The 17,667-nt window shown below is 42.8% G+C and overlaps 1 protein-coding gene across 4 annotated transcripts in view; it reads left to right on the forward strand.

Moving 5' to 3' along the window:
• The window catches only part of sema6a (sema domain, transmembrane domain (TM), and cytoplasmic domain, (semaphorin) 6A), a 105,607-nt gene that overhangs the window by 39,161 nt on the left and 48,779 nt on the right, over window positions 1-17,667 (forward strand). For all 4 annotated transcript variants that reach the window (XM_080468272.1, XM_080468270.1, XM_080468271.1 and 1 more), the window contains exons 2-3: window positions 6,970-7,129; window positions 8,132-8,249. In XM_080468272.1, coding sequence (XP_080324398.1) covers window positions 7,030-7,129; window positions 8,132-8,249 — 218 coding nt within the window. In that variant the 5' untranslated portion in view covers window positions 6,970-7,029. The remainder of the gene's footprint in view (window positions 1-6,969; window positions 7,130-8,131; window positions 8,250-17,667) is intronic.

A 17,667-nucleotide genomic window follows, 5' to 3' on the forward strand; every position in this document is an offset into this window, starting at 1 on the left:
ACTGGATGCTTCTCTGCCTCTTGTTCTCAGAAAGACAGGCGGGTTCCTCCCTTTAGCTCCCTCTCCATCCCCTCCTGTTATCGTGGCCTCATGGGTTCAGGCAGACAGCTCCTCCTGTCTTTTTCCTCTGATTTATCTGGCCAGGACTGACAAGTGTAAACACCTGCCAGGGTATCCTCCCCAATTGGGAGCCCGAGGTGGTTGGATGTGTTCCATTTTTTATCCCTATATGGTGGATCAACGCATTATTCTCACCCACCTGTCTTTTTTAGCCTCCTCTGCGCACTCTAATTCTCTTTCTACTTTCACACCTCTCTTCAAACGTCGTTTCCTCCGGCGTTCTTGTGAACAGGTGTCACTATATGGACGCTGGTCGCAAATGCCGTGAGGCTCAGCAATATGGTATTTATGTGGCCACATTGTAAAAGTGCCTGGTTTTAGTGTGGTCTGGTGGTGTGATGGGTGTAGTGTTCACACCAGCATGCGAGGCCAGTTTCTGCTCAGTAACACTGTCACACACCAGATACTTTTGAAGTTGGTGGAACTGCCCTGCTGTCACTCTTTCACCTGTAAAATCCCTTTAGCTGTCATTCAGTTCATGGCAACCATGAAAAAGACAAACGGCAAAGTCCCTTTCTCTCTCAGGCATGATATTTGATGTACTCATTAATGTTTAAAGGATTAGTTATCACTAGGTAGTGTAATATCTGGCCAAAAGGTGGTCACCATCTAATTTTCAACTTTTTTTTGGTTCCCCGGATGGAAGAGTGCAATCACACATAGTTTACGACTTCTTTTTTTTTTCAACATTTTGTTACCCAAATTTAACAGATTACTATTGCAAAAACACATCATCAGTAGGGTAAAACTAACCTGTCTCACGACGGCTTAAGCCCAGCTCACGTTCCCTATTAGTGGGTGAACAATCCAACGCTTGGTGAATTCTGCTTCACAATGATAGGAAGAGCCGACATTGAAGGATCAAAAAGCGGCGTTGCTATGAACGCTCGGCCGCCACAAGGATTCTTCTGTCATGATTTGTTATGTTCTTCAGCAGTATTTCATGCATATAGCGATAGTTTCTTTGGGTTCCAGTGAGTCACCACGCTTTAGTTGTGGGTCTTGGGTTGGGAATACATGGTAACCCCTGGTGTTCAGTCATGCACTTACTTTAGATTCGACTTGAACAAGTTTTGAACTCATTGAGTGACTCACAGGGTTACGAAAACCCTAAAAGCATCAATATTATATTATACCATGTGTAAATAGTCAAAACAAAAAGAGTCTGTTGGCGTATAATATGACTAGCAAAGGCAAACATGTTTCTTTGGACATTTTGACTATCAGTTAATATTGCTAATATGATACAATTTTACAAATAACAGCATGTCCTCCAAATGTGGTGACTGGCCATAATTACAGACACATAACAGCCTATTGCCCGTAACTCTACCCCCTTGTCTTTGGCACTCCTGTCATCTATAAAACCTTCAGCACCAATCTGCGGACATTGCCCAGACAGCCAAATATAAACACAGGCAGGCTGTGCTTGTATGAAAGCTGTCAGGCAGCATACACAAGAAGCTGCTACTTTAAAAGCTTCATATGTAGCATCTCCTTCTGATCTCCACAAAATATCTTACTCACCATTGACCAATCTAATCACAACAGAGTTGAGACTCCACTCATAAAGCAAGTATTCATGGTGTAAAACCCCTTATAAGTAGAGACCATTCAGCATAAGGGACAAAGTCACAAGTCCAGACTGATGGCCCTGAAGCAAGTAGTGAAGAATGCACAAGCAAACACAAGAAGCCCTCCAAGCCACTTCAAACGTTACAGCACAATAACCTATTAAACTATGTTTTGACTTTATTGTGACGTCAATGCTTTCCAAAGTGATTATAAATTACAATTTCAAAAATCTGAGTCTTTTCTGATCTCAACCCATAATACTTCATGTTTGGTGAGGTTTTGGTCAGAGCAGGAGTTTGGTTTGGGTTGAGTTCAGCTTGATGTGATGGTTTATGCCCCCTGGTTGCCATGGTTTCAATAACACAAGCATGGTCGCGATTGAAAGTAGTGACTACGAAAAATGTGAATTGAAAAACAAACTTTTTTTTGCAGTTGACTCATCAATCTACAGACATCACTTTCATATATTGGGAATTTGTGGTTGTATAACAACGTCACAAAATGTCCTATATTTCTGATAATGAGGCGACCAGAACGCTTTATCACGTGATGGTGAACATTTTGGCTTTTAGTTAACTTATTTTTGCTGTTTTGTTTTTGTCTTGTAAACACTTTTAGTAGCAACAGTCTATCATCAACAGGCTTGTTCAGATGTAATCAAGTGGCAGTCTCTCACTCGATCGCACCCTTAGTCTGGCACAGTGGGGGATTCGGAAGGTGAACAGCTGGGACTTTCTCAAGACTAAGTACAACAAACGAACGAACGAACGAATGTGTGTGTGTGTGTGTGTGTGTGTGTGTGTGTGTGTGTGTGTGTGTGTGTGTGTGTGTGTGTGTGTGTGTGTGTGGACACACACTTAATGTATCTCAATATATGCCTTCAGTTTGTGAGTTTAACTTAACTGACAAATAAACTTTGTGCTAAATGGTGAGAAACATTTCCTCCCCTGAATCCCACTGTGACTCACCTCGTCGCAATAATAAATGTATGTTATTGTGTATATGTTGACCTACCAAGCATCCATTCCTAATGGTGATGCAACGGCCACAAAAACATCATTAGGTCTGATAATGTGTTTATTGTTAAAGGTAATGCTGTTCAGGCCAACTGCCCTCAAGGATGGCTGCGTGTTTATTTGTCCGTGCATTTGTGAATGCTTGTCTCCGTTGAGTCGTATGAGTTTCTCTGTTGCTAATACAGTTTGAATTTATGTGTGTGTGTGTGTGTGTGCTTTTTTTTAAGCTTTCCGCTTCTCGCTGCGTATGGTACAAGGGTCCGGAGTGTGTGAATGAATGTGCATGCTTGGTGTGTGTGAAGTTATTCATAAGGCGGTGCGGTATGTAGAGGGATTCTGGGGGGTCCTTGTGTTTTTATTACCTGCTGGTGGCCTCCCGCCAGCATCCAGCTTGATTAACTCTCTAGCACAGACACACACACACACACACACACACACACACACACACACACACACACACACACACACACACACACACACACACACACACACACACACACACACACACACACGCACTTACACAATAGCAGCTACTTTATCACTGTGAGTGTGCAGGAGGTGTGAGAGAATAGCAGCTAAGGTTCTCAAAATGTTATTATCTATTAAAAGCCTGAGGAGGAGGCACAGGGATCCACTGTTACTCTTTATGTCCTCACTTTGGTTATTTTTCAAGGAGAGCTTTTACAAGTGAGGAAATCCACACAATACACCTGTACAAGTGTGGTTTTTGGGAGCGTGAAATTTATTAACTGCGATGAAAAAGTTCAGACACTCCACCCATAAAAAAAGAGCCGTACCTTATTCAGATGGAGCTGACACCTCACTCAAGTCACCTCTTGCTGCATTATACGGCGCCCAGCAGCGCCATGATATAAATCAACGTCTATTCATCAACTGTGTTGAAGTTCATCTCCTTCAAATTGTCAAAATGGCAACACACCAATTGTCATTTTAAAAATGAAGACAGTCATTGAGAAGCAACACGGTTTAAAGCAACATAATTTTTTCCACGGACAGGCAGGAGTGTGTATGCGGTCATATATAGAATTTCATTATTACACATATAATGTAAATATAATCATGATTTCATATTATGCACTTTCATTTCTATTATTACATTGTAATTTCAGTAATATAACACTGACTCACCGTCACACAGGCTCAGTGGAAACCCTGAGTTTGAGACCCCTGGTGTAGAGGACGGAAGGCATTGATCATATTGTTGAAACTTAACTGCACTTGTTTGCTCACGATTGCAATTTGAAGCCACATTTCAAGCTGTTGGTGTGCGCACCTTGGTGTGCTATTGAAGTGTGGACAGGTTGACCTGGTGGAGGAAATTCACTGCGTGAAACTTGAAAATACTGAGGAAAACGTGGAGGCTTGGAGGGTTTTTCACAGCAGATATTTTTGTTTGGTCTCAAGGTTGAAGCCCTAAATAGGCGTGTTGAAACGCAGACACACCAAAAACCACCTCGGCCGTCTGGGACCAGGCGTACCTCCCTCTGCCACTTCTTCATTCCACTGATTATCTTCACCATAGTAATAATCAGGTCATTTGAACCTGGTTATGGAGATCTTTAGCAGATGATGCCACTGCTGCAGTTATATAGCCTGGTGCATACATAAGGTAACCATGTTGGACTCTGGTTTTTTGGGTTGTTTTTTGCGATACAAAGCATCTTGGAACTTTTTGACCCCACAAGGTGTTGTAGAAGTTTCAGCACATGTTTGAGGTTTCTAAACCCTGGTATACTCACTTTGTGCGTGAGTGCTTGCGTATTTGGACACGTTGGCAATGCTTTGCCAAAGCAACATTTTAGATCAAGGCTTTACGCACACACACACAGTAACACACTCACACACACGGAAGCAATTTGCTCTTCCACAGAACGAGCGTAATTCGGTAAACGCAGATTGTCTCTCGTTCCCTCCTGTTACTCATGTGTGGCAGCTGGTAATGAAAGGGCCACTGAAAGGCTTAGGGGTTTCACTTAAGTCATTTTGTGCTCAATTTATTTTGTGTATCACAAGAGGCAGTGTGAGATGGTTTGGCTAACAGTGTTTAGCGTCCTATTACAACACTCTGATATGGATGGATGATGTATCTTACCTTCAGGAGCCATTGATTAGAGTGAAAAATGTCTTGGTATGCTTAATCCCCTGAGATTACAAACAATACAGCACAGAATCAACGTTCATATTGAAAAGGCAGCCGTCATCGATTCATAGGTAATTCGGACATAATCAAGTCCAATCCAAAGATAAAGTTACAGTTTCCCCTTTTGTTTTGTTAGACTGTACAGGGTGAGATCACATCTCGTTTTCTTTGTCCAAGCAGTGTCCATCCATCATTCACAGTGTTAGCTCCCTTAAGGCTGTCTTTTTTGTCTTATGCCACTTGCTTCTCATCAATCAGTCAATTACTGGAGGACTTCCGACTGAACGTCCAGGAGCAAACAGGCATTTAGCCCTGTTGCTTGGCTTTAAGGAAAAGCCCATTTTTGTTTCTAATTTGGTCAAAGTTTGGAGCAAATGGAGCCTCAGTCGGCCTTCACAGCAGGATGCAGATGCAGGGTGAAGGAAAATCAATTTTTGTATTTTTCCCCTTCATAAAATATAGAATTTGGTACAAAAAACAGTGTAAGGATAAGAGGAGTAGGCCAAGGAGTGAGAAAAGAGGGAGGGGAATAGAACAGCTTGTGAGATCAAGGTCGTATCCAGGCTTTAGTATTGGTATTCTCCTCGGTGTTAAAATGATTCTCCCAGTGAATAGTGTTTTCATTCCTCTCCTGAATGAGATTCACAGGAGCATGGAGAGAGGGTGAAGGGGAGAGGGGAAGAGAAGGAGAGAGAGAGAGAGAGAGAGAGAGAGAGAGAGAGAGAGAGAGAGAGAGAGAGAGAGAGAGAGAGAGAGAGAGAGAGACATGACAAAGAAAAGGGAAAGTAATCCCCCCTTCTCTCTTCTTCTCCCCCTCCTTCCTCCCTCTCGTTTGCGCTCCCCGTGGACATACAATGGCAAATGAAAATACAGCGTGGGATAAACAACTTTTATCAGACGAGAGCAAATGAAATAGACTATTTTATTCAATTCTTCATCCCTGAAGCATCCCCTGCCATATCTCCTCAACAGCATCTCACCCCTGCAGCTTCAGCTGAGAAAAGAGAAGGCGCTTATGCAAATTAAATGCTTTATTCCTGATTAGATTACAGACGCAATAATTGTCTTGGATGATTTATGGGAGTAATTGGATGTCACAAACTGCAGTAAGAAAATCTCAGTTGCCATGGCTTGGTGCTATGAAAACATTACATCAACACAATGTAGGGAACCCGCCATAAAAATTCACTTTAGTTGGCACATATAAGTTGCATTAGAGAATTAGCTCGCTGAGTATATTGAGTTTTCCAGGGTTTAATAAATGAAAACTCAAGAAAAAAAACAAACATGCAGGGTTTTCTTTTTTTTTTTTCTCCTCTGGAAGCGTGCAGCTGTCACACTCACTGAATGAAAACAGTGAGTCAACATTTAGTATTTAAGGTAGCAACCGAGAGAGAAGTGCAATGAGGAGGAAGAAAAGGGAAACACAAACCTCCAGGTGGCTCTTGAACCACTGCTGTGGTAAAATGGAGTGTTTATTAGCCATACTGATGCACAGACATGGCCCGGGGTAGTCATCAAACCTGTAGGAGTGAGAGCGTGGGATGGCCACTCTGGTAAGAGAGCGGCAAGTGGGAAATTAGGTGCCTGCCATGCTATCCTGCCCCATCTCAAGGCACTGCCGATACTTTACAGCAGGCTAATCTCAACAAGAGCTCTCCCACTTCACTAAGACCCTGTCACACACGGAGAGGGGGGAGAGGAAGGGAGAAGCGGAGAGATCTTCCCTGCCTGACACCGATCTATGACGCATATTACAGCCTAATCCAATTAATTCTGTTTCGCTTTGCAATGCCGCTTATTTGAGTCATCGAAAAATGCATACGTAAATATCTCCCACTGCAACGGTTCGTGCAAAATGCAAAAACACGCTAACTCAGGTGGACTCGAGTTTGTTTGGCAAAGTCCCTTTTTTCGTGTCCCTCCCCACACGCCGGTATTTCTTTGTTTCACACCAGGAATGCAAAAAACAGAGAGGGATTGTAATTGATAAGGCGGCCAGGGGACATAGATGTTTGACAAACTGTTTTTTTTCCCCCCTCCTTTCTTCTTCCTTCTGCTTCTTTTCCCCTCTCCTCCTGTTCTCACGCTGTACAGGCTGAGGCAAATCTGTAGCAGAGGAACATCGGCAGCAGCAGCAGCAGTGTTGGTGCGACCATGAGGTCAGAGGCCTTGTTACTCTACTTCACGCTACTGCAAATAGCCGGGGCGGGCTTCCCCGAAGACAGTGAGCCCATTAGCATCTCACACGGCAACTGTAAGTATATTGTTTCCTTTTTTGTTTTTTGGGGAGCTTCCCTTTTCTTTTCTCAAGATCTTCCATCCCCTCCTCCCATTACAAGTAGAAACTCTCAGCCGACACTTATTTTCCTTTTTTCTTTTGTCTTCTACTTCACAAATCCCACCTCTCGCTATTTGTCTCACTTGTTCTATCCTTTGGCTCCTCTCTATCCCTCTCAACCCCTTGCTTCCTCTCCAGCCCCCACCATCCCTTACACCAAAATGCATTCTCAAGGCATGGAGTGTAATTTGGTGCCCAAGGATAGGCCCTCGACACGCACGCGCACGCACACACACACACACACACACACACACACACACACACACACACACACACACACACACACACACACACACACACACACACACACACACACACACTGAAATAAAGGACTTAAGGCAGCATTTGAAACAGAGCCCACCCCACATCAAAGGATAATCCGCTATTTTTCTGTTGGGCTCCTAATGCTTTGTGTGATAGTGTAAATGCTGTGGCAGGCCACGAAGATATGGTCATTGTTTCCTCTGTGTCTGTCTGTGTTATTCCCACTGTCCTGTCTCGTTCAGCTCTCTCCGAGCGTCATGTAGTATCTCCTGGCCAGGAGAGCCGAGGCACACGCCAGCCAGCAGCCTCACTCCGACCTGCACTCCTCTATCACACTGTTTATTCAAACCGAGCGCTTTCATCCAAAGCCACCAGCAGTAGCCCGATTGCACGGTGCAGTGCAGCATATTTTTAGCCTGCAATTTATGGTTGCAGGCTGAACTCAACTAACAATTGTGGCGGCGTTTTCCCTACCCAGCTCAGACACATGGGTCGAAGTTTGACCCGAAGTCCCTTGGGCATCTGACAAGAGCAAATTCATAAAATTCCAAAAGCCACTGCTACAGTTACTACAGTTACTAACATATGGTTAACACATGCAGTGATTAACTTGTGTGTGTGTGTGTGTCCCCCCCCCCCTCGCCTGTTTCACAGACACAAAGCAGTATCCAGCCTTTGTGGGCCACAAACCTGGAAGGAACAACACGCAGCGGCACAAACTGGACATCCAGCTCATCATGATCATGAACAGGACGTTATACATCGCTGCCAGGTGAGTGATAAATTTACTTTTAATGTCCATCTTAATTATCAGTGCTATTTTGAGCACAGAGAAAGAGAAATACATTCAGCTTTCACCAATTTGTTTCACTGAATAGGGGCGCTGTCTAATATAGATTTGGATTAATTGTCCTGAGCAAGTGTGGTTTCAACAGGATTATTGAATCCTTCATCATCCCCTCTCTTATTACAGCTGCTTTGTGCACATGTGATCCCGTTTTAACTCAATAATGACTGCAGGCGGGGAAATGTGCAGCAGTTTGGCCATCAGGCTGAACTTTGCAGTCCCGCTTTACTTTTTTCTTTTAAAGTTCTGGAAGTCAGTAGGGACTAATTCAGAGCAAAATGCTGAGACTTTAAATCACTTTGCAGCCTGGACTTTTTTCTTTCATTACCTCTGTGTTGTTTTTCTATTTTGAGCGACCAGACTGCCAAAACCCCTTTTACTTTGTGTGATACGTTTCCCTAAAGACTTCGGCCCTGCTTTTTTTTGTCTTTCTTTGAACATCCAAGCTGACATATAAATGCTCTCAAACACATGTTCACACAGACGAAACCAACAAATGAGGTAAAAGGTAATCTGATAGAAATTTCCACTTTTGTTTCTAGAATGACTATAATCCCCATATGTTTTGGTCCAAAAGCACCAAGCTTCACAGTCTTGTCAATAAATCAGGATGAACACTGTTTTTATTCCCCCTCAATTGGTTGACTAGTAGTTCTCACGAATCGATTTGTAAAAAGTCGTCATTGTCTGATGGCTTTCCCCCCCCCCCCCCTTTTCTGTCACCTGCTTTTATTGCTCTCTGTCTTTCTGCCAATGTGTGTTTTTCACCTGTGCATCTGTATTTTTGTGTGACTCACCTTTTCTGAGATGATTTAGCTCAATTACTCCTTGTGGAGCCTTGAAAAAAAAAAATAATCTCTATCGATTTTGTCTTCTCTCTCATCGTCAGTATTTCAGCACTTTTCCCGTTTCTTTACCACATGATAAAGAAAGTGATCTGAAAAACAATCAAGTCTATTGTCAAAGCATCAGCAGGTGGATTGGCTTCAGTCTGAGTTTTTTAATGTGCAGTGAAAAATAAATGAAGTCGCACAGAACAGTTATTAATAAAATGGGAGCCACCTCCTATGCTGGCTCTTTGCCGTTCATGGTTAATTGAATGGCAGGCTTGATTGGACTCTGTTCAAAGCCACAATGGGGGTCTGTCTTTGTTTTCCTCCAACCATGTCAAATTAAGTGGCTGAGCGAGGCTGCTGCTTTAACTGACAGAGCTCTTTAACATATCTGTGGTCATTAAGAAGAGGTGTGTGGAGTCTGAGAAAGGAAACAGATCGAAAAAGAGAGATAGGGTGTGTGTGTGTGCGTGTGTGTGTGTGTGTGTGCGTGCGTGTGTGTGTGTGTGTGCCTCTCAGAGACTCTGGTCTGCCTGTCGCCCACCTGCTCGACATGGCGGCAGGAGCCTGAGGGTTAAAAGAGGGAAATGAGACACAGAGGATTTATTGAAGGGGTGTGTGGAGTATGTGCATGTGCAAGTGAACGACAGAGGGTGTGTGGTTCCTAAATTAGTAAGTTGGCCAGTTGTCGTATGCATTTAAAAGGGATTTCTTGGGTGCAACGCGCGTCCATATGTGTGTATGTGACATGTGCGTTAGGGTTGGTAAACGTGTGGGTCTGCAAGCTGCATGTATGTGTTGGTGCGGGCACGCGTGAGGTCACCTGGTGCGTTGGTCCCACACTTGCATACTTGCTCAAAGCAGACGGGAATGCTGACACATGGCGGAGGTATGTGACCCTTGAATAAGTGGAATGATCTCCTCAGATTAGGCCGAGTTGAATGACCGTCATTGATCCTGACAAAGAAGAGAATGTTAGAGTCGATAACATGGGCACACAAATGACGGACCTTCTGCAAATGCCTATTTTCTCCAACGGGGTATCGATAAAGACATGCAGAAGTTGAATGACAATAACAGTTTAAGGCAAACTGCGGAGGCAATTGCCACTTTAGAAATCAATGTGAAAGTGAGCCAACAGTCAACCCAGCAAGACTCAAGCAACAACACAACGCACAATGCTGCAGAAAAGAAACGATAGGCAACATCAATAGTTGCTTTTATGGTGGTTGTCCAGTCAAATGGCTTGTTTATTCTGGGGCCAGCTTCACACAGCTTTGCCTCGAGACCAGTGAGCCTCAGTTCTGGGTGTGCAGCAGCTTGCAGATGGCCGCTGTGAACAGAGTCCAAAGCCCAACACTGTTTCAGGCTGTTTTTTTGAATGACTGCTCAGTGTATTAAATCCCTTTGGCTCCTCTTGTGGTGCTGGCAAATAAATCACAAGATTTTTTTAAGCTGTGAGATGCATACAAACATAGCAACTGATGAAATTGTAAATAGACAAAAGTGGCTTAATCCATAGAGGGAAAGAGTCAAGTCATTGGCAACGGAGAAACTCAGCAACAGATGAAGCAATTGATAATTTTTCCTGTTTCGAGCCTTGAATGAAACGTATTGATGTTCATCTTGCAGTCGTGTTTAAGCTATTATATTTGGGCAAGTATTAAAGAAAATGGCCTTTGGTGATGAGGCCATAAGGCTTTTTCAGTATGTGTAAAATATCATTAGCCATCTAGGACTCGTGCACATTCAGTGCTGATCATGAATTCACTTCACGGCTGGTTCAGTGCCTTAATATTCTGAGTCTTATTCCATGGCTGGGTTTTCATCAAGTGCATTATCCAGAGGGACAGCTTGATAAGATACCAGACTGCTGTATTCTCATACGCAGGCTATCAGAAACCCTCTTGTTTGTTTAATTATTAAAGCATTTGACATTGGGCTGACTATAATGTTGATTTCTCTGATTCTCCCCAAAGATCTGCAAATAACAAGAGGAATGCATCACAGATTTCCTTCTCAAAACAGAAAACAACGACTCATGAGTCATGGGTTAGTTGTTTGTGAAATCACAATGATCAACATGAAGTCAAGCTTTGCATTAAGCTGCTTTAATTTTTTTTTTGATATGGCAATTGTATTTATGAGATTCATAATAAACTGGAGACATGATAGATGTAAAAGTAAAAGTAATGAGCATAAAAACTTTTTTATGGACAAGCTCAGTGTTTTATATGTCTCAACTGCCATGTGTGTGTAATGTGTTTAGCAGCAGAGTCACGTTTTGCAAAAGCAATAAACTGTTCTATAGGACATGGACTAGGGATGACTCCTATCCAGAGGTCCATATTTCATGGTCAGGGAACACTATGTACAGCATTCAGAATTCATCGCAGTGCAACTGGGAGATTTATCATTTTCATCTCTGCAGAAAATATCGGTGTGTGCATAAATATGCCTCTGTGGGTGTGTCTGGGCATGTGTGCAGCTGTAAGTGGAAGTAAACCATGTAACGGTGGCTGTTCTTTAAGGGACATGTGCGATGTCACAGGCAGATAAACATCCTAGTTCTTTAATGTAAAGCTATACGCAGCGTTGGAAATGAATCCTCGGATATCTATCTATGCTGGGAATTATTCATGTGTGGCTTGAATAAATAAATAAGTCTGTTTTTTGCAGAAATGTATTGGTGGTTCTGCAAAGGTAGTGCAACCTCCTCATTAGATCCGTCAGGTAAATCTGAATTAAATTATCTGCGATACTAACTGCATTGTATCAGTCACATCATACTTAACAGTAGTTGTATAGACGACTCCGAATGTTTCCATTGGACTGTGTGTTCTTACATTTTATATTTTTTTATAACTTGAAAGAACAAGTGTAAAATCATTGAGAGGAGCGAGTAAAGGTAGTTGTAGTGTCTGATTAGGCTGGCCTAGAGGTCTATAAGGCACACTAAAATGGGTGGAGGCCCGGGAGTCAGCCCAGGACACGCTGGAGAGATTATGTGTCTGGATTGGTCTGGGAGCAGATTAGGATACCTGGGAAAGGGATAGGGACGTCCCATGTGGACTGAGAGTTATAACTGGTAGATGGATGCAAAATGTAGAATTTGTGTAGTTGTCGAATGAGCTTTGCTTTTTCCCCCATGTGGCAACTTTTCTTCCGAAAAATAATGAAGGAAAACCAGACTGTAAAAAATGTCAGCCTTTTTTTTTATAGGTTAGCGTAACGTTTGACGATATGACGAGTAAGTCATGTGAACAATGCGACAGATGGTCCGTGCATGCTTGCGTCTGAGTATGTGTGAAAGTGTTACTGTATACTCCGCTCAGTGAGGATGTCTTAGGTCTCTCCACATGCAGGACATAGCCGCCATTCTCGGGCCTCAGTCAGCCTTTACCATGGAAACAGCAGCCACACTCTGTTTACACCCCTCTATGAGGCGTGGAAGCATGGGAATCAAGAGAGAGAATGTGTGTGTGTGTGTGTGATAGGACCAAAATTTGTAGTTGCCATTAGCAGTCACGCAGAGACACACACATACACTCAAATATCCTGATTACCTTCTCTCAGCTGAGTCCTTTGGAACAGTTGAGCTTCTGTGGCTGCTGCTCTTCCCTGTTGGGTCTCTTTGGGTCTCGCAGTAGAGGCCACTAGAGTCTCCATTATTGTAGCCCCACCAAATCCTGTTAAAACCCACTAATGACTGAGATTACACGGTTGCCTCCTCTCCCTCGCCTCACAGCGCCAACGACGTACAACCACATCACATCATGAAACAAAGCTTGAAGCTTCAGTAATCATAATCACCTGAATTTGAAGTGGGAAAAAAGTTCCCATTAAAGTCAAGTGCAGAAAATTACTTTCTGTCTCCTTCTAAAATATATTCACAGCGGGTTATTCGGCAAAAACTTACCAACCCTCTATCTTCTCTCGGTGAAAGAGAAGCTTCCACAGTGTTAACAGCGAGCCACAGATTTGACATGTTAACTCAAATAAATTCCCAGTCATTCTTATTTAAATTTTTCAGTTGTCTCCTTGAAACTTGTTTTTATAGACCATTGTTAATGTATTTTTCCATATTGAGCGTTTCTCTAATCTGCTGACCGCACCATCACGCGGCTTCACAATAATGTCTCATGCAACAGCAGATCTAATCTCAATGAGCACATCGAGTTGAAACATTTTTGCTTCAGTCTTGACTAGAAATTTGCTAATGCAAGAATACCGAGCTCTGAAAAAGAACCTCTGCAGTGTTACTTTAACCATATGTTCAAACATTAGCAACCGTGCTTCATGGTGTTTGTAATTCCTTTACTTGTTGGATTTCCCACAAGATGTGGCTCATACTTTGAAATTACAGGATGAAATCCCATCTATAAAAAACAAAGATAAATCACATCTTTTATGCAGTTATTATGCATACCTGCTTAATTACACTTTCTGTGCAACCCCCCCGCGCGTGCACACACACACACACACACACACACACACACACACACACACACACACACACACACACACACACACACACACACACACACACACACACACACACACACACACACACACACACACACACACACACACACACACACACACACACACACACACACACACACACAATGGGAAATGTGGAGAGAATGTAGAAAATCATGATGAGAACTTAAACCTTTGAAAAGAACAACCTGCCTCAGCTTGGGGGTGAGTGAACCCTGGCTTTTTGTATTTCATGCCGGCACATCACCGAGGGCCCTCGGCCCATTCAAGACTTCAACAACTCCCTTCACGGCCCAAAGGTGCATGCTGACTCCACCAGTTCCCTCCCATCCACTTTGTGGAGAGGATTTAAACTAGTGAAAGCCAATAGAATGGACAATGGCCCTCCTCTACCTCCCATGATCCGGTTATGGAGAGAGAGAGGAATATGGATGAAGAGGGGGACGAGAGAGAGAGAGAAAGGGTGGGAGGTAGACAGGAGGGTGGATGTGCAGGCATTTAGTTTGCGGAAAGCGGGGTGGTGGCATAAGGTGTGGGGTGCATGCTAATCACATTCCCCTCTATTCTGCTGCTGAAGTGTGAGATAGTTGTACAAAGGCCCAGCAGATGGACCGAGCGGGCCTGCGGTCACCCCAGAAGAAATGCGCTGTTATGAAAACGACATTCTTCCACACAAAGACCCTGTGTTTCCGTGGCCATGCATGGCTACATGTCCGATGGAGACCCTCTGTGTCACTCTGTTGCACTCAATCTCACACTCTTGCCCCTGCTCAGTTGGTCCACTGTTACGACTCCATCATTCATCTCTCCGGGGGTACCAATCCTTTTACAGTCCCTCCATCTTTTTGCCTAAGAGGATATTTACATACCTTCCATCCGGCTCATACATTTCTGTTATTAGAGTTTCGGGAAATGCGATGCCCACGCCAAGTGATTCACATTGACACCCAATGTTCTGGGCTCATCTGCTCTCAAAGGCTTCTGTTCTTGCCTTTCCTCAAAATCTTGTGGTGTTTAGGATTTCGTCATCAGCATAGATAACCCACTGCAGGACCTTATGTTTTATGTAGCAGATCTGTGTCATCCTCAGACTTCTGATTGACGTTGAGGCAGGAGGCTGAAGGTGGCAGAGATGAAGATTCTGAGATTAGACCGAATTAAAAATGATTGAGACAGCTAAGGTTACACATTTTAGACATAATTCTGAGAGAGTCTTGGCTGAGAAGGTTTGGCCATGTACAGAGAAGAGATAGTTGATATATTGGACAAAGTATGTCAGAGAAGACCAAGACCTCAGAGAAGCTTCATGGACGTAATCAACAAGGACATTGAGATGGCTGGTGTAGTAGAGGAGGCAGGGGATGGGATGACATTGAGGCAAATGATTGTCTGAGGTGACCCTTGAAGGGGGAAGACTTTTCTGGTTAGATAACTACAGAAAAGCACATGAAAACGCCTCCAGGTGGATGTTAGTCAATAGAGATTTTGTCAGTTTGGACAAAGTTTCACAAGAGTCTTAGATTGAAACTGAGATTGAAGTGAAATAAATGTAACGAAAGTGGTGAGCATGAATCTCATACTGTAAAATGCAACTACAACTTCTTTTGTGCATTTGTACTAATAAGGTTGTATCTCAATAGCCAGACTTACATGCAGACATACATGATGTACGTTGTGTGACAGTTTCCTGTCTGACATATAACAGGACTGCATCCATGAAATACCTGAGACATTATTTCTAAAAGTGACACAGAGAACCAAGGAAATCTCTGTAAATCATCGGGTATTTTATTTTTCCAGTTTTCTCTGTATCAAAAGTAATCCAGCCATAGTCTGTTCATCTGCAGGAAAATTGCAAGGATCAGCTGCTCGCAGCTAATTCATCACAATTTTAATGATGCTGGTTTGACACAGCGTAAACAAATATAGGCCAACAAACAGGTTCAAGCTGTAGCCCACAGTAGTTGTAAACTTTCTGCTTACATCCCACAAACATCATAAAAATGTAGTGAGAATGTGGCTATTCCCCAAACACAAAACACAAAACACGGTAAGCAGGCTCAGGAAATAATGAGGCTTAGAGCTTCCCATTAACATAGTTTGTGTTGTCCTGGAACTTCCTCATCCACAGAGAGAAAGTTAAACCCACGCTGAGGAAGATAAGAACAAATGAACTGATACAGGAACTGCTTTTACGGAAGACTTTTCATTTGCACAGTGGAAACTTAAGGAGAGATAAGATTTATTAAGACTTCATCCTCTGCTCTTTTAAATTATGACAAAAAAAATGTGTTTGAAGGATTTATGTTTGATCTAAAATGCCTGTATGGGTCCACATGCTGTATGGAAATGAAGTTGAAAACCACCTTTAAAACATTTTCTTTTTTTATACTCGGAAATATCTTAAAGTAAAATGTGCGCATCAGGATTGTAAATGGGATCTATTCTGGGAAACAACGAACAATGAAAGCTCCTATTTTTGTATTCACAGTGAACTCCTCAATGCAAATGAAAACGCGATGTGCCATAATAAAATTAGGCTGTGAGACGGGACTTTGCCACAGATTTGCCCCAACAGGACAGCAGCTTTTTTTTTTTTTTACAAACAATAGTTTGTTTAGTCTGAACTGGGCTCAGCAGGCGAGAACGGGCTCAGAATCAGACACGGGTTTTGGCTGTTGCGTCAGAAGGAAGAATGGCTTCTTTTTGAGGGTTTAATCGCTCACAAGAGTTTGGACCAAGTGCCGATATCTCATCAGAGCCATGTTGAGAGTCTGCTACTTTTCTGTTTGTACGCAACTGAAGGGTTTTGGATTCCTCTCACTTGCAAGCAATTATTTAAAAATCCACAAATAATTTGGTGAATTTTGCAAGAAGAGAACGCAAACGTTTTATTATTTTCACATGTAAATATTTGATGATTTTCTGCATCGTATAAGGGCGGAGGATTTCGGAGAAACATTTAAAGATAGCATGCTGCAATTCTGCTCTTATAATTATCAAACAACTGATCATTATAAATGTGAATTTGAGTCGTAAATGTCAATGTGACCTGAAATAAAGATAATGAAATGTCCATGGCTGCATGCAAAGTAGGAATTCATTCTTAAAGCTTCAGGTTATTTCTTTAAAATGATGTGCACTTTTAAATAGAAGATGGCTAGATGTGTAGATCGCTTCTGGTTGACAACAAACAATATTGTGTCACTGGGCCTTTCTCTCTTCGTCGACCTATACAGGCCGCTGGACGTGACTAATGCACCAGAAGGATGTGAATATGTTGCAGTGTGAGTTCAGGTGCAGTGCCGAAGAGGGGAATGGGTGCAAGGGTGTTTTTTTGTGACTGTGGTGTGGTAAAATGAGGGGGGTGGGGTAGGAGGCCCGCTGCACATGTGTGTTTGGAAAGCTGGTGTTGACACAGACACAGCCGCCCCATTGTCCTCCTCCATCTCCAGTCAGGATGTTGGAGGGACGCCTCATCACTTTGCTCCCTCTAATCTCTGCTGGAACCAAAAAGACCCCGCGGCTGGAGGGTCTCGGCCCTCGAGGACGCTGTCAGCGGCAGGACAAGAGGGGAGCGAGGAGAGTGGGGGGATAGCGAGAAGGTTACTATCGAAAATTATGCAGCAGTCAATTACAGATTACCCATGAGCTGTTTTAAAATTGCAGGCAGTAAAATAACCCAAGGGATTACAATAAATCCGCCAAGTAATCCTCTGATTTAATAGCTTTAAAATTTCGCTTTGTCTTTTTTAATACAAAGTTTGAATTTTAAGACAATGTTATAAATGAAGTCAAATCGAAAAACTCATACTTCAGGACACATATCTGAAAATTACAGCCATATCATCTGTCATGGTGATTATACATCTTTTTGATTTGAAATGTTTTTTTTGTGAGGGTCTACATACAGCTACTTTGGATGAATATATGCAAAAATGCTTTGGTGAAAGTCTTTATTGTGTGTCCCGTTACACTAAAAGTAAGGCAAAAGAAACACTGAAACA

This window comes from Lipophrys pholis (genome assembly GCF_963383615.2).
Source record: "Lipophrys pholis genome assembly, chromosome: 7".
Classification (NCBI taxonomy): domain Eukaryota; kingdom Metazoa; phylum Chordata; class Actinopteri; order Blenniiformes; family Blenniidae; genus Lipophrys; species Lipophrys pholis.